Source organism: Hordeum vulgare, chromosome 7H, assembly GCF_904849725.1.
Source record: "Hordeum vulgare subsp. vulgare chromosome 7H, MorexV3_pseudomolecules_assembly, whole genome shotgun sequence".
NCBI classification, from domain to species: domain Eukaryota; kingdom Viridiplantae; phylum Streptophyta; class Magnoliopsida; order Poales; family Poaceae; genus Hordeum; species Hordeum vulgare.
Genome location: NC_058524.1, coordinates 449,000,620 through 449,024,742, shown reverse-complemented (window position 1 = coordinate 449,024,742; position 24,123 = coordinate 449,000,620). Strand labels below are relative to the sequence as shown.

At 41.6% G+C, this 24,123-nt stretch overlaps 2 protein-coding genes and 1 long non-coding RNA gene across 3 annotated transcripts; 1 reads left to right on the top strand and 2 right to left on the bottom strand.

Annotated features, from left to right (window-relative positions):
* Positions 1 to 1,220: 1,220 nt before the first annotated feature.
* Positions 1,221 to 2,206, bottom strand: LOC123408884. The gene is made up of 2 exons (XR_006612800.1): positions 2,043 to 2,206; positions 1,221 to 1,510 (listed from the first exon to the last, which is right to left on the bottom strand). It is a non-coding gene; the product is annotated as an uncharacterized LOC123408884 (long non-coding RNA).
* A 118-nt stretch (positions 2,207 to 2,324) lies between these two features.
* Positions 2,325 to 3,576, bottom strand: LOC123408883. The gene is made up of 2 exons (XM_045101917.1): positions 3,230 to 3,576; positions 2,325 to 2,439 (listed from the first exon to the last, which is right to left on the bottom strand). The coding sequence occupies exons 1-2, from the start codon at positions 3,495 to 3,497 to the stop codon at positions 2,399 to 2,401; spliced, it is 309 nt and encodes a 102-aa protein (XP_044957852.1). The 5' UTR covers positions 3,498 to 3,576; the 3' UTR covers positions 2,325 to 2,398.
* Positions 3,577 to 10,447: 6,871 nt separating this feature from the next.
* Positions 10,448 to 23,819, top strand: LOC123410559 (stromal cell-derived factor 2-like protein). The gene is made up of 6 exons (XM_045103501.1): positions 10,448 to 10,881; positions 11,031 to 11,171; positions 22,040 to 22,180; positions 23,140 to 23,189; positions 23,292 to 23,421; positions 23,544 to 23,819. The coding sequence occupies exons 1-6, from the start codon at positions 10,774 to 10,776 to the stop codon at positions 23,625 to 23,627; spliced, it is 654 nt and encodes a 217-aa protein (XP_044959436.1). The 5' UTR covers positions 10,448 to 10,773; the 3' UTR covers positions 23,628 to 23,819.
* The last annotated feature ends 304 nt before the right edge of the window (positions 23,820 to 24,123 follow it).

Genomic DNA, 24,123 nt, shown 5'->3' with positions numbered 1-24,123 from the left:
TTGTGATAGTAACAAATGAATATGTGTGAGTGAAATGTGTTACATATATTTTGGCAAAGTAACATATAAATAAAAGTAACATATAAATATGTGTTGTAATTTAGTGCTAGTAACACATAATCATGTGTCAATGCATAGTGTTACAAATTCTATTATACGAGGAAATAGAAGAACTAATAGTGCATACAGAGATCATCAATACCTTCACACACTATAAATATGTTTTTGTTTTGATAAATAAAGTTTCATTCCTTGGTCAATATGCTACAAAAAATCAATGCAATTAATTAAGTGCTAAATACTCCTACCATACTATTTTGGCATGGTTCCAGGGAATATCATATTAACCATACTTTCATGTGAATTTTAGGATGACTCTATGACCATGAATGTCAAATGCATATTTTAAAATGATCATATAAAATTAAGTATTTGACGTCGGTACTCACCAAGGAGTGGAAGATCAACAACAAGTGAGAGCTTAACTTTTGAACATAATTTTAGAAACCGGACCGTCGGTCCGACCTGGAAAACCCGGAGGTGAGGCCTCGTTCTGGTTTATTTGATGTGTCACTCTTTTAGTAAAAAATATCGTCTGTAAACTAGGAATTGAACCGTTGACTTTGAGCCGAAGCACACCCAACGGCCCAATACCAGCTGGGTTAGGTGCAATTTGTGGTCATAATGTAATACTACCAATAGTAAGTGACTCATTTGGCTAGAGGTTAATTTTCAAGAAAAATTAACTTAAATATTCTGGATTTTCCCCCTATTAAACGTGTTGAACCGGCGTTCTTACCGGAAAAAACTTAAATCGATAGCCTAAACAATTTAATTGTCAGTCCAAGCTTTTAAACTATGCTTTTGAATTGTATGGTCGTACGACCATAGACCATAGCATTAATCAAGCACTAATCGGCAGTCTAGTAGACAAGTGTTGTACTAGCATGAAACCTAGAAAAGAAAGTTCATGTTCTAGTAGTAATATTTTTTCCAGAAGAACACCCACACACCCCCCAGCTCTTTTTTCAGAGGAACACCGACACACTCCAGCCAGTATAACACAAGAATCGTCCGTGGCTGTAAGCAAACAAGAAATAGTTAGGCAGCGTACATCACCTAAGTGACTGGGTGGCAAGATGGCTAGCGACCAGCTGCAAGTGCAATCAACAAAAGTCACACACACAAGTGCAAGACATAGAAGTCACACACGCAAAGGCTGGTTCACAACAACAAAGCGTTGAATCACACGTCCAGGTCTTGACACCAAACAAAAATCCCACATTAGTGAAACGTCAATTTGAAACAGACATAAGCTTAGTTTACAAGACAGTAAATCTAGTATAATACTTCTTTGAGAACAGTTTATCTATTTTCAATGACAATCTGTCATACATGAAGCTTAAGTTTGAAGAGCAAAAATTGTGCAAACATATAAAAGCCCACTCAAAGAACACATAGCTTCATCCGTCAATTTAGAACAATCATTCATCTCCACTAGCAAAATTTCCTGCAAAATAAGATTCACTAAAGCGCGTGAGCATAAGTTCATTACAAATTAGAAGATTCAAATTCAATTCAATACGTATATGGACTGTAATTATAATATACTGTTAAATTAGTGCTTTACAGTAGAACATGAGATTTCTTAGTTGGCACTAAGTTCATATTTGTCAAGTACAGATAACATGTATGATCTAGCACAGATACGCCTAACTGTACAAACTAGAAACACAAGAGGGCCAGCAAAAATATCATCGTGCATCAAATATATCACGAAAACAACATGTATCTCTAGAAAAGGAAGCTCCAGGAAAACATCATTAAACATTATAGTATAATAATGCAAAGAAGGAATGAACTGAGACTCAGAGAGTGACATATATCGACCATCCAAACATCCAATAATCTAGTAGGTTCCCCTATAAACTGAAAATAAAATCATGTTGATATTGATAAATAATCGATCATTGTGAGCTGAGTTAACTGAAGACCGTGAGCCAGGTAATGCATGGAACATGAATTGGCAAAAAGGAACATACCATTTGGGACACAATAATCCTTATGTGGCCTCTTCCTCTCCTTCAGCTTCGCTTCTGGTACTTGATGAAGGAAAGTACATGACCATTGTCCATGCCTAGGCAAGAGAGGCGGACTTGGCTCGGATTGGTCAATTGATCGAACACCTCGTGGGGGAGCTGGGCACTTGCGTAGGAGGCAGCAGGCGAGGTGGTGAGGTCGCTAAAGGAGCTCGTAGTAGGAGCGGGGCGAAGAGAGGCTGCTGGAGGAGGCCAGCGTTGTCAACGCTGCCCCTGTTCACGTACCTGCAGCAGAACAGCCCTCTCCCGCATCGACGACATCCACCAGCAGTAGCCAGAAGCACCTCGGGTGCAGCCGTCTAAGAATGTGCAGAACGCTTAATAACCAGTAAAAAAACACCTACAAGAATAACCCAGCACACGTCCAGGTAAGTTTCAGGACAGTAATGATGAAGTACCAACAGTTATAATAATCCACAATGGCAGCATCGACGGATAATATAGAACGAGAAACTGAAAAACAATAAAGAAAAACAAAATTTGGGTTTATATGTTGAATGGCGGACCTCATTCCTCTGAATACATAAACAACTGTAATAAAATGACAGAGTAACCAGCAACTACAAATATACTAGCAATTAGCAGGCAGAAGATCCAAATATACGCAGCTAGCAAACATCAGCCCCAATCGGGGAATCAAGAGAGTGTGAACAGCAGCATCATTTATCATATACACTAATAATCTCTAGTTCTCTATCACAAAATGGAGGACATGAGATATACATCACCGCATCACCATATACTTCATCACATCACCAACACTCAATAACCAAAAAGAATCAGTACTCAATCAACCGTAAGTATTTTTCATAGTCGTTCCTAAAAAAAAGTCTTTCTCATAGTCTCAAACAAATCTGTCTCATAATCTCAGACAAGAAAGTGAGCAACACAATCAAACAAATAGCAATTACCAAATACCAATATCTAATTATTTTCCCTTATCTCTCTAATTCTTTTCCCTAATCTCTCTAATTCTTTATCAACTATAGTTGTCATCAGGAAACAAAAAAAACACCGTGTATTAGTTCCAGTTCACAAACTTCACAAGTACATATCACATATCACATATGGATTCTTGTACAGAATAGTAGAATTGGTAAACAGGGAGGAGAAGAGAGAGATCATATTACCATCGTCGGTGGTCGGTGCGTGGAGCGGAGGAAGGCGACCGTCGGTCCGCCTGATCGGTTCGTCCTCCTTGTCTGGAGTGTGAAGCGGAGGGACGGCTGGAGTAGCTGGACCTGCAGCGGCTAAACGGATGGACGCTGGAGACCAGGCGACGGCGATGGCGTCCCCAGGACGGCTAGGGTCGCTGGACCAGCACGCAGTACAGCGGTGGCGGCCGCCGCACGGGGAGGCGCCGGAGTGTCCGTCCTGGGATCCTAGCGGCGTCGCCATGGTGCGGTGGCGGAAGGGATGGTAGCGCCCGATAGTGGAACGGGCGGCGGCGACGGAAGGGGTGGAAGTGTCCACCGATTTGGGGAAACCCCTAGCTTATCAACAGGTTTTTTTTTTGGAAAGATGCTTTTTCCACGGGCTTGCTCGTTCCAACAGAAACCGCCTTTGTTCGATTCAAAATTTTTTTCTGTTTGGTTACATGGAACGGTCCATGAAGATTAACCTATTGCCAAGGTAACTGATTTCGGTTTTTTCTGATCCGGTCCTTTTCTTAAAATTATGTTTCAAGATTATGACGGGCCGCTGCGATGTACCATACTTTTCACGGACGTGTGTCTTTGGCTAGTAACTCGGTTGATCGGCGTATAGTCAATGGGCTACCTCATGGGTTATACAATCGCGCAGAAACGCCGCTCAATGATTACCACAAACACCGCCGCGCCCATCATCGCCATTGTGGCAAACGGTCGTCGCCCTCTCGCATCACTGACTCACTGTCGTTGCAGCACCGCCGACGCTCAATTTCCTTCTAATATTCTGCTCCAATTAAGGTAAATAAATTGGCTATCGCAAAAAAAAAAGTAAATAAATTGGATCTCAGATCCCATCTACATCCACCCAGCCGCCACGTCGCCGCCCCTACCTAGACGCCCTTCAGCGCCCAGCCCGGCCGCCGCCTGCAACTCCTCTCCCCACCGACCCCTGCTCCCACCCCTCCCCCACCCTCAACCCTCAGATCGATTTGCCACTTTCTCGACATGTCTTGGTGCAGTTTGGCTCGTTGCGGCGACGAGATCGACGGTCTTCGGCTCCATCGCCCCAGCACGTACATCCTAAAGGAATCTGTCCGTTCATTCTCATGTTTGGTATTGATCTGAACGCCCACCCCTTTTCTGATCTACCGGCTACTAGTTCCTAGTTTGCTTTGTGAGCGAGTTGTAATGTACTTCCTCCGTTTCTAAATATAAGTCTTTAAAAAGGTTTCATTAGTGGACTACATACGGATGTATATAGACATACTTTAGAGTGTACATTCACTCATTTTGCTTCGTATGTAGACTTCTAATGAAATATCTTAAAAGAATTATATTTAGGAACGGAGGGAGTAAGTTATAGTACTTGTTCATCCATCTGATGATTTACCTCAGTACTACTACTTTTTTTAACTTCTCAGTAGTACTACTAGTACTTGTTCATGCATCACATGGTTTAGTCTCATTTAGTTCCACACATGCTAAGACAACACTTTTTGGGGAAGATACATAGTAATTTGTAGTAGAATCCTTTACAATACAGTACGTAGCTGATAGTAGTATATATATGGGGAACAGACACGGCGATATAGTTTCAAACATGCTAAAGACAACACTTTTTCAATCTAATTTAATTTCACACATCCATCCCATGATTAATGGAATTTTATGTGCACCAAGATTGATGTGGCGTCTCTCTTTTTCAGTAACAATAGCATGGATGTGTGTTGTACAATACGTAGCTAGTACTCGTAGTATATATATGCAGTAGCTTGTAGCTAATTTCCTTTCAGCTGCAAATATTCGTGAAGCTGCAAATATTCATGGGATTGCAGGCTAATTTTTTGATGTTTTTTCACATATCCAGATATCTTAGATGTAAATTAACCCACTAACACTTGGATATTGCTGGAGCTCATATTTCCATTGCATAGGTTAGAGCTTAGTAGGGGACTCATTGTTCAAGAACTTACTTATTCACATGTTTTTTTTGGTAGGATTGCTCGGTTGTGCGACCCAAATTGTAGAGGGGATGTCCATGATTTGTACAACTTGATCTCCCTGTCCGAGACTACAATCTTGTCCTAGGTTGATACTCCTTTCTCCTTCCCTCATTTATCTATCTCTGTGATTCCATTAGTGAATATGTATTTACATGTGGTGGTCTTATTGGCATTTTATATATAATCATGGATGGCTATGGACATGTTGACCATATACCTGCACCATGAAGATACAAATAAATAAGTCAATTTTTTACAAAGATCCATGATAAAGCATGATAAGGCATCATGTCTCATATTATGATTTAATCTTGATGATCGAGGAAGTCGGCTTTGAGGCAATTGATTTCCTATACTATGAAAAAAAGACCCGCTAGAATATAAAATAATTACTTGCTTACCATTGTTGTGTCATGGAATTAGGATGACGAGCATGATAATGTTAATTAATTGCAAATTCAGTAAAATCCATCATTTGCCACAAGACCTTGTTATTGATTCTGTGCTAGAGGTAATGTTTGTGTGCTTTTGAGTTTTGAAGTTGCAGCTTTATGTAGCTCCAGGATAAGAATATCATTCCATGTACTATTATTGTCTCTTTGTAAGTGAGGTGAACGAGGGATCGGACGGGTCAATCCTTTACAAGACTAGACTATCTGGGGACTAGAAATGAACACCCACACCCAGTTCGCTCAAAAAAAGTACTTCTTCAACGAAGGTAAAGATATGCGAAGGGGCATGGGTGTACTGCACCCAAATTCCCAACCTAAACCACATTACCATGCCTACTTGCAAAATGAGTTTTGTTACAATTTCTGCCCAATCTGCTATCTACAAGTAAAGGATAACTGCAACCAATTAACCATGACCAAGCGAGGTGGCTGTAGCCTGTAGGCATTAGACTTCGACGTCTAGTCCAGTTTATTTTGATTTTTGGGTTATCTATTATGCGCTGACAGCCTGACATTAAAACAGAGCTCAATGTCTGATGATAATAGTAAAATTTGTTTTATGCACGTTCCATGACCAGTCTAAGTTTACTATAGCACATAATTGGTAGGGAGCTATGGTATATCCTCATATCAGAGCAAGTACAACAGCAAATAAGTACACATCGCATCACATAGCCCAACAGTAAGCAAGCACACACATATGTCGAGCACAGCAGAAAAGCTGACACACACACAACACAACAAGAAGTACACATGTATGAACACATCACAGAAACTCTGCTCCAGATGTCAGTAGTATGCGGATACTTTGCTCCGCATTGCCACTCAGAAATTTTTGCACTGGAGGTCACTTACTTTGCATGTGCTTGCTCATGTAGTGTCCTGATTGATAGTTGTTTGTGTGGTTGTGTTCGACTAATGTCCAGATACAACAGCTAGTTAGTGTTGGTTGGTACATGAGCTAAGTAGAATTGTCTAAACTATTCTTTTATGGTTGCTTACCACTCGTCCCGCTATTAGTCTCACTTGCAGCCTAAATGGGTATCCCTAACGAACAGAATGGTCATGACAGTCTTCTTCAACCATGACCATGTGTATCCCTTGACATATTGTTCATGCAAATTATATTATCATTGTCATTGAATGCTAATATTGATCATAATATAGGGTGCTTGCAAAGTAATTTCAAAAGCTTCAACATATCCAAACAATCAGAATGTTGCATATGCTACTATTTGGAATACTGATTGAACAACTAAGGCTGGAGGTATTGTGTTAGGTGCCGAATTTGCACTTGTGTGCATAGATGAACCTATTCTGCATAATCAGTTAGTAAGGAAAGTTTCCGATTGCAAGAAATTTGGTGATCTTTTGCTTCAGGATACTTACTTGTGTGGCCTTCACCTTTTGCAAGTTAAAGTCTTTTCTTCTATATTCTAAAACATATTTGTGTACATTTATCACATAATTATAAGGTCTAATTTTCTTTTACAGTTTCGAAGGAAGGATAATTGAGTTGCAGCTGAATTCTTCGTTTGGATCAAGAAGCAAATAAAATTTCAAGATTTTACTTACAATAACTATAGCTTACATTGATCGATTGGAAGCATTTGAATACTATGGTGTAATATTCTTCATGGATGTGTTTTTTATAGTAAAGTCAATATGAATGACAAGTTGTTGCGCCAGTAATATTGGTATTTATTTATTGTAATGCATATGTATCCACACACTCTTGTATATTTGTAATAAATATCTTGATATTTTTTATTTGTGCTTCAGTTTCTCTATCATTTAAATGGTGCAAGTATCAAATAAACCAATTAACTACTATGAGAAAATAGTAGCGATACCATTAAATAAATATATAAATGGGTATATAATTTTTTATTATTAATTTTAAAATAATTATATTAATTATGTTGCCATACTAATATAATGGAGTTACTGATGGTGTTATTATAGTTACAATATGTGTTACTACCATAGTCAACAACTACGAATCGTAGTGTTACGATATTTGGATATTGTGTTACTAATTGTGTTCTGAAGCTAAAAATTGTGTTACCATAGTTCCAAAAACATGTTACCACCAATGAGTTATGTCTACGAAAATGTGTTACTATCGGTGTTATTATAGGTGTAAAAATATGTTACTAGCTTGTTTGGTAACACATAATATGCATGTTACTACAATGTAATTGTAACACAATTTTTAATATATGGTAACATTAACTATGTATGGCAATATACATCACTTAGTAACACGGTCTAATGAAACACATTTCAAAATGTGTTACTAGTTGATCCAGTAACACTATTTTTGGCCTATAGTAACATAACACTATGTTACCAAAGCTCTGTCCTGTTGTAGTCGATTACGATGTAACATACCATCTTGGTATGAGTGGAATTATGTTTGATAATAAATATCATTGACAGTACAAATAATATTATCCATGCAGTTAATGGATGCAGTGACTACATACTCATATGGGTCACTTGTTTTGGAATTTTATAATGAAGTCTCTCAAGGGCTTACAATTTTGAATCTAAAATAAATCACAACATATTTGTGTAAAATTTCAGAAATTGCTCTATGGCTCGAAATAGTCGGAAATAATATGGTATTACCGACTAAATTATTTTCTTCGTTCGAAGGATTACTCAAAGAATGATGATTGTTTATGTGTTAACAAAGGAATCCTAAATTTGAATTCCTTATATCACCTCAGTGTATATCGATGATTTCGTATTCAATGACTCTACTAGACATAAACATACACAAAATCATCTCAAGACGGAAAATTTGGATTTAACCAAATTTAGCTTAAGTTTACAACTTAAGCATTCTATCAAGAATATGTATGAGTCTACATATATCCAAAACATATACGAGAAGTTTAGTGTGGATATATCATAACAAAAAACATGTATGGTCATACTATCTTTGATAAGGTACAAATCCATTCATACCTAGGGGTGATAATGAAGTGATACTAGGAACTGAAGTTCTATATCTCACTAATGTCAAAGCACTCATATACTTGCAAACTACGTCAGGCCTGACACTATATTTGCTATCTTTATTTGGAGTGCAACCCCAACAAAAGTTATATGGTTGATATAAGTAATATAATCTTATATCTGAAGATTACAGTAAATCTCGAATATTTCCATCAGGAAATAGAAGATATGACCATGATATTATGTAATGATATTGGCTTTTTATTTGATCCCAACGACGCCATATCAATGAGTGAATTTGCTAGAATAGCCTTCACATGGAAGTCATCTAAATTGATTTTAAGGGTTATTTCCAGTTATCATTCTGACATAATTTTTTTATCTAAAAACATTGCAAAATATGCATAACTCAGTAGAATAGTTAACCACACTCAAAATCATGTGGTTTAGATTCATGAGAATCACATAACTTGATTTATCAAGATACTTCCACTTGTGTTACTCAATACCTACAGGTTATATGAAGAGCAATATCATAAATCATATTGCTCGGAAATTATTTATCTTCACGGATTATAGAAAAATGAGGAAATAATTTGCAAATTTTTTTTTGTTATAATCCAACGGATTATACACAATCTCATGTTCATGTCAATGGAATTGGTATGAGACATGCTCCATATTTGCAAAGTTTAGGAAGAGTAATCTCCCAAAATATAACCTATTAACAATCATCAGATTGCATATATTGTACTATTTTCCCTTGATGAGTTTTCCTCTAATGGTTTCTCATAAAGTTTTTTAACGAGACAACATAAACACAAGTGTCTTTATATGCCACATCATTTTCTCCTGGTATTTTTCTCACCGGGTTTTAAAGAAGTTTTCAGTGGCATGTATGATTGCACTATTTTCCCTTATGAGTTTTCTCTCAAAGTTTCTCGTGATGGTTTTTAGTGAGGCAATATCTTTTCAAAGATCATATGACATACTTTCTATTTTCTCTATCAGGATTTTAAAAGAAAGTACTCAAGACATATTAATCGTTCTCTAAACTTATCGATGAGTTTTCTCCTTCTTCAAAGGTTTTTCTCATATGAGTTATCAAGAGACAATAATCATCATATGTTGCATCATTTTTTTCTTGTTTTCTCCACTGGATTTAAAGGAGTTTCAGCAACATATCTATTATATTCTCCTTATATTTTCCCCACAGGGTTTTTAGGGAAGACTCTCAAGATTATATGAAAGATTTCTCAAGATAGAAGATCTATATGCAAGAAGCTTTCAACAATGAAACATTCGAGGAACGATGTTGTACAAGGAGGAGTGTTAGAAATTAATTAGCAAATGATGTCCAATCCCGAACAGTCATGTCTCTTCTCTCTCTATTTATTGCCAACAGACACCTGTTTTGGACGGATGCCTTCAAACAGACACTTCTTTTTTTCATCTTTTTTAGATGTATATATACTTGATAGTGTAGGTGTAGCCCCTCGGATTAGACCCAAGAGAAAAAATGTAGCCCCTCCGTTCGTCAAAGCAGACCATATGTTGACCGGCAGACCAGACCAGACCAGCAGAGTCGACTCAAACCCCTCCCTCCTCCACGAAGCCGTTGCCACGAGGACCAGATTATTGAACCAATGACGTTTGGCCATATCACCATAACTGCCACGCTGACGCCTCCCATTCGCCAGGCATCCCCTGCCATGACGTGGCCTCGAGAAACCGGAGGAGCTTCCTCTCTGGTCCTTCAAACAGAAAGGTAAACGAAAAACAAGCACTCACAAATACGAACGCCGCGCAATTCGCCTGCTCCTTGCAACCTGAGAGTTCACCGCGGCGTACGGGCGAACCTTCTGGAAGCTTCCCTTCGCTGTCCCGTCGACACGCCGCGGTGGCGCCGCCCACGCCCCAGGCGCCGGTCCTCTCCCGCCGCAAGACCGCCTCCGCCGAGGCGAAGCCGTCGGAGGCAGCGACCACCAGCCTCGCCGGCGCCCTCGCGCGCGAGCGAATAAGGCGCCGCGGTGAGCGGGAGGAAGAGGAGGAGGCGGCGCCGTTCTGGCAGAGAACCTGGTTCCTGGCACTGCTGCTCGGGATGGCCGCCGCGTCGTTCGCGCTCGCGCTTCTGCTCTACCTCGGCCTCGACCTCCCCGAGGCGTCGCCGTCGCAATCCTACGCCGCTGACCTGGACACCGCTGTCGAGGTGGGTAATTAATTGCCGGCTCCCTCCTTGTACGGTTGCGATTTGGGATGGCTGGGTTAGGGCGTTACGCTGATTAGTGTTCTGTGTTTGGAACTGGGAACACCATGGATCGGATTAGTGATGCGATTGTTTCTCCGATTCCTTGTTAGATTTCCTACGGATCAGTGATCAAGTTGATGCATGAGAGGACCAAGTTTCGGCTGCATTCCCACGACGTGCCGTATGGATCTGGTAGCGGCCAGCAGTCGGTCACCAGCTTCCCCAATGTGGATGACGCTAACAGCTACTGGGTATGTATCTCTCTCTACTCTCTAGCGCTGCATCAATCAAAACTGACTTGAACTAAGGCGCAAGGCCGTAGCAAAATTATGTGTTTAGTAGATTTATACTCCCTCCGTCCGGAAATACTTGTCCTAAAAATGAATAAAATGGATGCATCTATAACTAAAATAAGTCTAGATACATGCATTTCTAGGACAAGTATTTCCGGACGGAGGGAGTAGTTTTTTCCCAACTTCCAACACGGCGCTGTTAACCTGGAATGGAAAGACCATTCCAGGTCACTTAGCATGCGAGTATTTTAATCTGGTTTCCTCAGTTACTTGTCCTCTCTGTCAGGGGTGGAGCTGGAAAAGTTACCCTGATGCACCGCTTTAACATTGCTTAATTTTTTAAAGAAAAAGTGTGCTAGATTTATTTTCTGAATCGGGCTAATCACCATCCCATTATCAAGATAACGAAAATACAGATAGTTTCCGAATGTCTGAAAAATAAAAAGAAAGATGCAAAGGGAAAGGGAAAAAGCGAGTTCAGGCACTACAGGGAAACCCTTTGGCAAAGGCTCGCAATCGTAACCTCCGACCACGGGGTAAAAACCCTGTAGCACCAAACACACGCCACCTAACAACATCTAAGTCTAGCAGCATCACCACAAAAAACTACAGTCCACATAATGATCTAATAAGGACATAACCGAAAAAGTGTGCTAGATAAAATGTGTTTTGTGACTCCTAGCATGGATTATCAGACATAATAGCAGAAGATGTGTAGATACAGAAAAATACATATCAAAATGCTTTATGAAGTTACTTGGAAAAGATGTTATGCGGTTCCAATTAATATACATGGAAAAGATGTTATGCGTTTCCAAATTAATATGCTTGGAAAATAACTCAGCCGATCGAAGTAGTATACCCTAATTAGGAGTTAAACCCATAGCCAATGCCCCACATTTTGCCAAAACTATTATTATCTGAATATGGTTTAATCTACTGGGTACTGGCAATACCTCAGACAAATAATGGCAAGAACTGAGAATGAACAACTTTACCAAATAACAAAGGAAAAAGGTAAAAAGGTACCGCGCTAGGGCTGCTTGATCGCCGTGTTGATAGACCGGCGCAGTGTTGGCCATCTCCTGTCTTGTGGGGCTGGCATAGGCTCCGCCGTGCGCCGGTGCCTATGCACATTTGACATAGATTTCTTTTTGAGAGGGACAAAGACTAATAACTAAACTGAAATCTCCGCTTCGCAATCTTGTACAGAGAATTAAAAATAAAGAACTTAGACAGTCTAGAAGGACGATTTGCACTTCCTAACCCGAGAATTGACATTTTGGGATATCTACGCATGATACCTTGAGCTGGGCAGCTGGAGGAATGGGCACAGCATTGGCCGTCCGCCGTGGTCCATCGATCGGTCGCCTGTTTGTATGACGACGTGCTTGATTGATCAAGGGGGTGGAAGATCGATTTGTTGCTCTCCAGCTCCTGCACTTCCATCTCCCGGTTGATGGCTTGATGCCCAGCCACAGCAAACCCTGCCAAAAGGCCACAGTCCACAATGCCATGCTCAAAACAAGGCTTCTGTGTGTTTGTTCTCCAACCTAATGCACCTCTGTCAGTTTAAATTGGTGCACAGGCAAACAACAACACCTAATCACTAATAAATAAAATTTGACCCTGGTCACCAGGGAAGCTCCGAGTAGCTCCACCCCTGCTTTCTGTCTTTTTTTGCACATTCATTCGTTCTGTAACTCCATTCTTTTTGCGGCTGTTAGTTATTGCTGATTTACAGGTATCGCTCATAGAATCTGTCCAGCACTTACTTGCATGTCGGTGGACAGTCTGTCTTTGACATGGTTTCTCGCACAGAACTAAGCTTATTAAGGGCCTGTTTAAAATTCATGTTGCCTCGTCAAATCCTCAGTTCTAGCTTTGCATCATTGATGCCGGCTTCTCTGGAGACCGGTTTGACCTGTTTGGAGGCAGATATGCGTAACTTTCCCGACTCTAATGAACAGGTCATTTTTTACTTATCAGTGGGTTATAATTTAGGCCAACTCCGTGTTCTTTAGGATTCCGCTGCGACTTCCCAGCTTCTCCGATTTGCACTGCGGTACAACATAGTTTCGTGGAGCTACTTTCACAGCTGCAGCATTCGAGCCTGCTCCACACACAGAGTTGGCGGAGCGTAGCCCGAGGAGTTCCAAACGGGCCCTAAGTAAATAATTTCAAATTCCTTTTGAAGTTGGCAATTTGATTACGGATTATGTAATAAAATGTAGATATAACACATGAACATTTAGAAAATGAACTAAAATAAAGCATGTTCATACTTCATACCTCAAATGTGGTACGTGACCAACTGACATGGACCTTCTCTTCTGTCTAGCTGAGAGCATGTCTGCACAAAGTAGACTATTATTCAAGAATTTTGTTGAAGAAGGCTCTGATTATGAATGGACTAATCTAAGTATTCAATACCATACTGCGTTCACTTGTTCAAAAAAGTGCGAAAAGTTCTCTTAAGTTTCCATAGTTAGAAGTGAATGGAGATAGTATATGCTTTGGGCTAAGAGTGCTTAGCTGCGTAGGTTAAACAAACCAGCTTAGAGTACTCGTTGTCAGAAAGATTAACATTAACGAAATAGAAAAAAATGTTCAGTACTGCCCTACCCCAAACATAATGCGAACATTTTGAAACACAGCATAACTTTTAAGTTGTTTCAGTTCCACTTTTCAGCCAGTCATTGCCATAAATCTATATTAAGGCTATGGAAGGCTGGTCATGTTCAAGAATTGCAACCTTGCATGAGCAAACTTGTGTTGGAGGTATAAAGCTAAGAGATAAGTTGTTGTAGACTCCTTTTGGGGCCCACACATACCAGAGGTGCTGCAAGAAAATTGATGGCAGCAGCAGTTCTATAGCGCATTAGGAGCAGCAGCAGTAAATCAGAAGCCTAGGCAGTAAACAGCGTTCAGATGAAAGCTGGTCAAGAGTCCTGACTGAAGGTTAGGAAACAGTAGTTTAAAATAAGTATGCAATACCCCTGTAAGATACAGACTATCTTAGTCAGTTACTGTTTCCTAGGTTAGCTCGGCTCTAGCCTAATATAAGAGGCAGCCCATGTGTACAAATGCCTTCCCCAAAGCAGACTCAGCTTCTGCCTTGACTCCTTCTAACGCACGAAGGTGAGCACAAGTTATCACGTTACCCCATCAGGTCGAGACCTGAGATGTACAACCTTCTTTGCTCCCCACACGAACTCCATCGAAAACTAGCCCATAACAAATTGATCCGTGAGCTACTGAGCTGACCACCACTCTGCCATGGCGCACGGCGACGGCAAGCCGACGACCATCATTCAGCAGCTTAAGCTGATTACCGAGCAACTCCGAGCCTTGCTCGCATCCTGGAACACCCTGTCTGCCAATCTGCAAAATTAGAGTAAGAATTTCAACAAATCAGTAAACAAAGCAATATGAGAACTTCAGAGAAAGGGGTAAATGATCCAAAAATAAGAATTAATATGGAAGGGAATATTATACAATGGAATTAACATGTTTTTTTTTTTTTTTTTTTTTTTTTTTTTTGGAAAGAAAGGGGTTTTCCTCCCTGCCCCATCTTATATAACGAAGCAGAGCATAACCATACATAATAGGCACGACCAAAAGGACATGTCCTGATAAACTCCAAGCAAAGACTAATAGCTAGTAAAATAGATCGAAGAACTCCAAACTACAGACCAAAAGAAATAGAAATTACAGCCTCATCTCCAGAGGTCAAACCGCCAAAGTACGAAGCACTAAAAACAGATATCAGGAAAGCACACAGGTTTTGGACCAGCCACTTCACCAGGCGATGCGTAGAAGTTCCCCCCTAGTCTTATCCAGCTTGGTGATGAATTGACGTAGCACCAGTTCCTGTGTGACGTCGCAGAGAACAGACCATTGATGCAGAAAACACTTTAGCTTCATGAGCACGCAGTTCAACCCTTTCCATGTTCGACCCTGGAAACAAAATTCGTTTCTCAGTCGCCAAATACTCCACAAGGAGGCAGCCATAACCATGTTAGGAATAGGTTTCTTTTTACAAACCAGCCACAAGGCAAATAGATCACTAAAACAGGGGAATATTGATGTGATATACTTCCTCAAATAACTCCCATAAGCATCTAGCTACCAAACACTCAAAGAAAAGATGATGGACAGATTCTGGTTCAGAGCAAAACAAGCAAGAAGGGTCCTCCACATTTCTCCGTTTAGCTAAGTTGTCTCTTGTGAGGACTTTGTTATGCATACACAGCCAAAGAAAAACATGAATGTTTTGGGGACAAAGGATTTTCCACAGCTTGTCCCCAATAACATGATCAACCCCACCATAGTTAATAACATGATAAAAGGACCTAACAGAATAAATTCCTTTCGGTTCAAGCATCCACACAGGGATATCCTCAGAATCAGATAAAGGTATAGTTTTAATAGTATCAATTAGTTGCATCCATTTGTCCATCCCCCTGGTATCAACACACCTTCTAAAAGACAATTTAAGTTCATTACCATCCCAAACTTGGGAAATGGTACAATCAGGTTGGTTATAGATGTGGAACAAGTCCCAGAACTGTACCATCAGGGAACAATCCCCAACCCAAATGTCAGTCCAAAATTTAACCTGCTTGCCATTCCCAATTTTCCATCTACAAAAAGGTTTTGGAAGCATTAAGTGCTCCAGTTACACCTTTCCAAAAGGAAGAACCATTTTCAGGTTTAGACCAAAGGATATTTGGAGAATTAGTGTTATACTTAAAAGAAATGAGATCTTTCCAGCTTTTGTTCTGATTGTCAAAGAATCTTTTCCCCCAAGAGGCCAAAAGAGCCATGTTGAAATCCCTAAGATTAGGCACCCCCAGGCCCCCAAAAGACTTTTTCCTGGTGATCATCCCCCAATTAGCAAGATGGTATTTGTGTTGATCCCCCATATTACCCCAGAAAAAATGAGCCATTTGACTATTGATAGCCTCAATGGCCCATTTTGGAAATTTGATCACCGCCATTAAATAGGCAGGGATACTTACAATGCAAGCGCAGAGAAGAATCAGTTTCCCTCTATAAGAAAGATGCTTGCCCAGCCAGCCAGAGATGCATCGAATAATTCTATCTATAATAGGTTGGAGATCCTCCCTGGACAGTTTATCATAGTGCAGAGGCACTCCCAAGTATTTAATAGGAAAGGATCCCATTTTGCAACTGATAATTTGGGCAAAAAGCTTGGCCTCTTCCTCCCCAATGTTTATAGTAAGCAAATCACTCTTGTGGAAATTGATTTTCATGCCAGAGAGATTTTCAAAGCATGACAAAATCCATTTAAATTTTTTAGCTTTCTCACAAGAATTCTCAAGGAAGAGAAGGTTGTCATCAGCATATTGAAGGCTAGTAACACCCCCTTCGATCGCATGCGGCAGAAGCCCAGAAATCAGGTTCTGATCAGCTGCTTTAGCTAGCATTTTGGTGAAAACATCAGCTACCAAATTGAAGAGAAGGGGAGAGAGAGGGTCACCTTGTTTAAGGCCTTTACCTCCCACAAAATATGGGCCAGTCACATCGTTAATCCGGACACTAAAAGTACCTTTCAATAGAACACTTTTGATCCAAGAGATCCATCTAAGACCAAAACCCCTTGATTCTAACATCTCAAATAGGAAGTCCCAGCTAACTCTATCATACGCTTTTTCATAATCTAATTTGAGTACAAGCCCTTGGGTTTTAGAACGCTTTACTTCATGAATAATCTCATGGGCCAGTACCACACTTTCCAAGATGAATCTCCCTTTGATGAAAGCAGTTTGGTTAGGTGTGTTAGGAAAGCAACTTATCTATATTGAAGGCCAAGGGGCATATATATATTACACATGACTTGAGGTGCAAGGAAAGTAAACATAGACTAATAAGGACTCCTAGACTAATACTAATAGACTAATAAGGACTCCTAGACTAATACTAATACTTCCTAACCCCCCCCCCCCCTCAAATGCAAAGCGTATGCAATAGCATTGCATTTGAAGAAGTGTAATACTAAAAAACAATGATAATCCAAATCCGCGTCTTGAGAGTGTCGTCGTAGCATGAAGAGTCTTCAAAACTTGTTGAGTCGCCGAAGGAGAGAACGAAGAGATGGCACATCAGAGGTAGACACCGCATCACTTGAAGATACAAGATAAGTATCAAGAGAAGATGGGTCGTCAAAAGAAGATTGCACATCAAGAGGAAGACACCAAAGAGATGGCACATCAGAGGAAGACACCGCATCACTTGAAGATACAACATAAGTATCAAGAGAAGATGGGTTGTCAAAAGAAGATGGCGCATCAGAGAATAAAGCATTGTGCAGAAAATCATAGTCCACGACAACCGTTGACGAAAGAAACTCGGCAGTTAAGGCACGATGGACGTAGATCGACAATGCAAAAGAAGTCTAGAAAATCCTATAGAAAACAACAATGGCAAGGAGGCCACAAAAGTTGCATATAAAGGATCAGGACCCGAGAAAGGCTGACGGACTAAGGTATGGTGGACTCGCATGGCATGAGAAAACACAAAATATGAACGGATTTGGTGGACGCAACGGAAAATATAGAAAACTAGAAAACTAGAAAGCACTAGATTAGGGATGATGGCAGCAGAAGAGAAAAAATAATATCATGGCGGCGAAGGCCAATGCCAACCAGAGTGTGCATGAGACGGTCCTGACTGTGTAGGAGATGGTTGCTCAGTGCGGGAAGCCCGAGTCAGAATACCAGCAGTACCCGTCGAGGAAGAACCTGAAGTAGCGAGCAGACGCTTAAGTAGCAGAATATCTTGCTCAGTCAAAGCGATGGCTGAAGCTGTCGAGGTAGATGACGAAGTCTCGGTAGATGATGATTTTGCCTGGCGCAAGTGGTTCTGCTTCGTGTAGCAGTGGGACTCAATATGACCATCTTTGTTGCAGTAGCCACAATGTGGACGGGGGCGACCCGAGCCTCCAGAAGGACTGGGCAAGAGCGGCGGAGCACTCGAGTGAGAAGGGGTCAGTGCAGCTGAGGGCGTAGAAGTAGCCCGAGCAGCGAGCACCGAGGGAACCTCCAGCAAACCAGCACCACGTAAGCGAGTCTCCTCAGCACGAATCTCAGAAAGCGCCTCCATGAGAGAAATACGGCCACGAGCAAACAGTTGAGCACGCCGATGCTCAAACTCCTTACGGAGCCGAGACAGGAACTCGTAGACGCGATGAAACTCCAAGTTGGTCTGGACAGCCTAGCAACAGGGGCAAGTACGACAACCAGCGGTACAGAGAGAATCGAGCTGTCGCCAGATAGAAGAACTCTGTGCATAGAAGTCATCAACGGTGGAGTCACCCTGTTGAAGAGCATGCTCCTGACGAACCACAGAGAGGTATAAGGCATCACCAGAGGGCGCATAGCGCTGACGAAGGCGAGTCCACATCTCAAAGGCAGTAGGAAGGCCCAAAAACTCAGAGGCAAACTGAGGCAGAACGCTAGCAGTGAGAACAGCTGCAGCACGAGCATCATCATCAAGCCACTGGGTGTAAGCAGACAGAGTACCATGATACGTCTGAAGAGCCTCCTCATAAGCCAAAACCTTCTCATCATAAGCACGGATAGCGACCTCATCAGCAAGCTTAGCCGTGTCCTTTGCGGCCTGAGAAGCATTCGCAGGAAGAGCCGATGGGGTCGGCGGAGGGGGAGCCACGGGAGGAACCGGGCATGGCGGATAGCAGACCTCACCAGAAAGAACACCCCAGAGACGGATGCCACGCATGTGAATGCGCATAAAGCCAGTGAACTCGGTGTAGTTAGTACCATCGAAGATCACCGAACAACGAGGAACAACAATGTAGCCTGATGATGAAGACTTTTTTTTTTTTAGGAATCAGCAGTAGCAAGCTGGATCCAATCGAGATTAGGACGGATCAGGGCGGCGGCTGGCGGGCGCTGCAACGGGAGGACGAGAGCAGCGCTGGATCTTGCGAAATCAGCAGCAGGGGCGACGAAATCAGGACCCTGGTTCGATCTCAGGAGGAATTTCGAGTGGAGCCGGCTACTTGAAGAAGGCCCGCGGATGAATCCGAATCGGGAACAAGTCCAAACAGCGGCGGAGTCCGGATCGAAGCAGATCAAGAATCGCGGCGGGTGGAGTCCGACCTGCAGCGGGACCGCAGCGGGTCGCGTCGGGAGGAGTCGGCGGCCTCCAGTCGTGACGTTGCCTGGAACCGCTGGGATCGGGACGGGCCGGGGCTTCGAGATCCAGCACCGCAGCGGGATCGTGGCGGGTCTCGTCGGGACTTCGAGATCCAGTAGCTTCGACGGGGGCGGCTGGATCACGGGAGTGACGGATCGATCTGGCTTACGGCTGCGGAACCAGAGGACGGGGCGGCTGGGAGCTGAGCAACGCCCTCGAGACAGAAGCCGTGCGTGACGCCAGGGCGGGCGGTTGACTGGATCGGGGCAGGCGGGTGACTGTAGCGGGGTGGGGCACACCTGGAACGAGCAGGGACTCGACTGGATCGGCCTGGAGGCACGAGATTGAGCAGCCTTGCGGCGGGACGAGATCCAACGAGACCGACGGGAAAAAAAAACGCGTCGGCTAGAAGATTGGATCGAGAAGAGCACGAGTTGCGCGTGCGAAAAAGAACCTAAGCTCTAATACCATGTTAGGAAAGCAACTTATCTATATTGAAGGCCAAGGGGCATATATATATTACACATGACTTGAGGTGCAAGGAAAGTAAACATAGACTAATAAGGACTCCTAGACTAATACTAATAGACTAATAAGGACTCCTAGACTAATACTAATACTTCCTAACAAGGTGAAATCAATCTATCCCCAATGGGAGACAATCTAGAAGTCATAGCTTTTGTGATAATTTTAACAACACAGTTTCCAAGACTAATAGGTCTGAACTTTTTCATGTCCTTGGCATCAGCTTCTTTGGGAATGAGGACAATAATAGCAAAGTTCAATTTGTAAATATCCAACCTCCCTTCCTCAAAGTCTTTGACCAATGCCATAAAATCAGATTTAATCAAATCCCAAAAGGATTGATAGAATATAAAAGAGAGGCCATCTGGGCCTGGAGCCCCATGTGCATAAGAACTAAAAATGGCTTCCTTAATTTCCTCTTCAGAAAAATTTCTTTGAAGAGTATCATTCTCCTCAGAAGTCACCTTCTCATGATCCTTCCAGAAGGAAGGTCCCAGATAAATGTTGTGTTTATGTTCATATTTAAAAAGGTTCTTATAAAAAGAGGTGGCAATATCCAACATCTCTTTAGTGGAGTGAACAGGACCATTCTCACCATTAAGTTCAAAGAGATGGTTTTTCCTATGACGGTGATTAGATAAAGCATGGAACTAGCCTTATATGACTATATTTTAGTGATCTCGTAGATTTTCCATATTATAATGTCCCCACCTTTTCTGAACCTTTTCCTTTTTCCTTTAATTATTTTATCTGTTCCTCTTTCCTATTATTTTTCACACAATGTTTTGATTTTGTACAGAATCATTCCCTTGCTTATTAATATTTTAATTAATTTTTGGGATTTCAACTTTTCAAAATTTGGATGACGCTTACTCAGAATTTTACTCTGGACATAGTTCCGTGGGTGAGGGTGCGGGTGGGGTGGTTAATGTACACTTACATCTGAAGTTAACTAGTGAAGACTTTTAGCTTTTAGCACATTTCACCTTCCTTCCTTCCTTCATGTGTTTGGACACATACTTCTACACTAGAACTGGTACTGCCTGGAGATTATTGGCCATTTTCAACGCATATGAAGCTTGTTCAGTGCACATTTTAGTAATGTATTGGAATTTGGCATATGAAGTTTCAGCATAACATTTGCTAAGAGTAAATTGATGTATGTTGTTGGAATGTACTCTAATTACCATTGGCCTGCTATAGAAAGTAATACTTGGGAATTCTGATAGAGTTGTTGATCAAGGGTGAAGCCCTTTATATAGTAGGGATAACTTGTCTGCCAAGCCAACTTGAAGGAGGTACAAAGTGGACTCTGCACCGGATCCAAATCTGGAATCAACCTAATATTATTACTCGGGATACAAGATAGAGACTCTAGCCACTTCTGGATTCGGCCATGGCCGGATCAGAGATAGGGACTCTAGCCACTTCTGGATTCAGCCAGTGCCGGATCAGAGGGTAGTGCAGCCAGGGCCCTAGCCTACACACCATATGTGCCCTCACATAACAGTTCTTGACTTCTTGTTTCTATCTTATTACCATTTCATGGTGGAACATATTTTAGTAGTTTGTTACCATACTAATTGACGCATGTTGAGATGGATGTGTGGCCACACATGGAAGGACCAAGTCAGGAATGATGACATATGAGATAGAGTTGGGGTAGCGCCGATTGATGAGAAGCTTGTCCAACATCGTCTGAGATGGTTTGGGCATATTCAGCGCAGTCCTTCAGAAGCTCCAGTGCATAGCAAATGGCTAAAGCGTGCCGATAATGTCAGAAGAGGTCGGGGTAGACCGAATCTGACATGGGAGGAGTCCGTAAAGAGAAATTTGAAGGACTGGAGTTTTACTAGAGAACTAGCCATGGACAGGGGTGTGTGGAAGCTTGCTATCCATGTACCAGAACCATGAGTTGGTCGCGAGATCTTATGAGTTTCACCTCTAGCCTACCCCAACTTGTTTGGGACTAAAGGCTTTGTTGTTGTTGTTGTTGTTGTTGCTGCTGCTGTTGTTGTTGTTGTTACCTTATTAATTGATAACTCGCGGTATATGTTCTGACTCAAGCTCAAGCTTTTTCTTGTCAACTTATTTTTATATTATATTTGAGAATGCAGATTGTGAGACCTCAACCGGATACGTCAGCAAAACAAGGTCATGCTATAACACCTGGAACAATCGTCCGGCTTCAACATATGAGGACTAGAAAGTGGTTGCACAGTCATCTGCATGCTTCTCCCATTACAGGGAATCTGGAGGTCAGCAACTCTTGTGGCTTTCTTCTAATTTCATGTCATGCATGACATGGTCCTCGTACCATTAGAGAACTTTTATTACTTTTAATTCTAGAAACATTTTTAGTGTCGATTAACTCTCTCCGTTCCTAAATATAAGTCTTTAAGAGATTTCACTGCGGGTCTACATACGAAGCAAAATGAATGAATCTACACACTAAAATATGTCTATATACATCCGTGTGTAGTCTTCTAGTGGAATCTCTAGAAGGACTTATATTTAGGAACGGATGGAGTAGCTCTTACGTGTTAAGTTTGGTGGAGTAATTATCATTGATGTGACAAATGGATCTATCTGCTGATTCAGTGGCCTATTATGTTAGTTGGTGGTGGGTCAACGGCCACATATGGGGTATGTCACCATTTAACGGAGTCGTGGATTAAATTAATCAGTCCTTTTATATTTAGGCAGATACTCCTTTTGGTTTTGAATTGTCAAAACAACTATAGCATATATAAATGAAGTGTAAACTGCTTAATTTCAAGAGTAAATTACTCTTTGGGTGACTATATTTGTTTGCGTGTGTTGAATAGGTTACCTTCCTTCTTATTTGCGCTTGGGTCACTCAACTAAATTAAGTTGTTTACTACACACATCACCTTGTCATGAATCCACTGTTCGCGGTAGTGCTGTACCCACTCGTTTCGGTCAGTACCTATATGTGCAAATCAATAGAGTGGTAAGCTATTTGACACACTCAAAAATGTTTTATGGCTTATTTGACACATACAAATAATCATAATGAGTAAAATTATTTCAAAAAAATCAATTTTGTGGCACTTTTTTGTTTGCACCCTTCGCCAAATGAACATCTTTTTATAAAGAGAACTAATGCTGTTGTCTTCAGTTATATATATATTAGTTCATTTTGCCTGGAACATCATGATGTTCAATATGTATTCATGAATTCTTCTGATCTCAGGTTAGTTGCTTTGGTGGTGAGGGTGAGTCAGATACAGGAGACTATTGGATGTAAGTGTTGCATGCACATTATGTTTGTGCAAACCGCTGTCGGGTCCAGTCCTTAATCTAGCTGATCTCTTGCATCTTACCATTCCAATGCGGCAATGCCAGGCTCGAGATTGAGGGCAGTGGGAAAACATGGCGTCAAAACCAACAAATTCGGTTGCGCCATGTTGACACTGGTGGCTATCTGCACAGCCATGACAGGAAGTATACCCGCATTGCAGGTGGACAGCAAGAGGTGAGTCCATGAGAATATTATCAGATGTTCAGTTGAATTCTCAGATACTCTAGGTGGTCTTCTCCAACAATCGAAGAACATAGAATCGTTGGTCAATTGGATTCTTGTTTCTGCCTTTGCAGGTATGCGGTGTTGGCGACAAGCGACCCGACAATGTCTGGATTGCAGCTGAAGGTGTCTACTTTCCGGTGAGCCAGGCTAAATAGCTCCCTTGCTGGATGAGAGGTGTCATCACTGAAATAACAATTTGTGTATGATTCGGAATACTGGACTTGTAATCATTAGAAATGTTTGGCTACGTCCGAGTTCAGTTAACTCGAGCTGTTAGTGTTATGTAAGCTTGTTGTATATGAACTGAAGAGCACATGATGCTGCCTATTACCATTTCGTTCGTGCTTGCTCCGTTTCTTCAAATGCAAATAAATTGCATTAGCAGGGGTGAGTTGCAACATTGCTCGCCACCAAATGATTCGGGGCAAATTGTAGGGGTGGTCTGATCTTCAGAAATTGAAAGGGGAAAAGAGCATGAAATAACTGGTGTAGCCTATTTTGTGAAGCACATATTGGCAACAAACATCTTAAACATCACTCTTTCAACTTTTAATAACTCGGAAGGTTCAATGTTGATCCCAAATCTGAAGGAAGAATAGAAGGGGCAAAGTAGTTCTTCCCATAGGACACGTCTGTTAGAGCCAGTTCTTT

Excerpts from the sequence above, each read along its gene's own strand:
- LOC123410559 (XM_045103501.1), top strand. The coding sequence starts at position 10,774 with ATGGCCGCCGCGTCGTTCGCGCTCGCGCTTCTGCTCTACCTCGGCCTC. Across the intron at positions 11,172-22,039 it reads ATGACGCTAACAGCTACTGG|ATTGTGAGACCTCAACCGGA; the intron begins GTATGTATCTCT and ends TTGAGAATGCAG. Across the intron at positions 23,190-23,291 it reads GATACAGGAGACTATTGGAT|GCTCGAGATTGAGGGCAGTG; the intron begins GTAAGTGTTGCA and ends CGGCAATGCCAG.
- LOC123408883 (XM_045101917.1), bottom strand. The coding sequence starts at position 3,497 with ATGGCGACGCCGCTAGGATCCCAGGACGGACACTCCGGCGCCTCCCCG. Across the intron at positions 2,440-3,229 it reads CGCACCGACCACCGACGATG|GTGTTTTTTTACTGGTTATT; the intron begins GTAATATGATCT and ends TTATTCTTGTAG.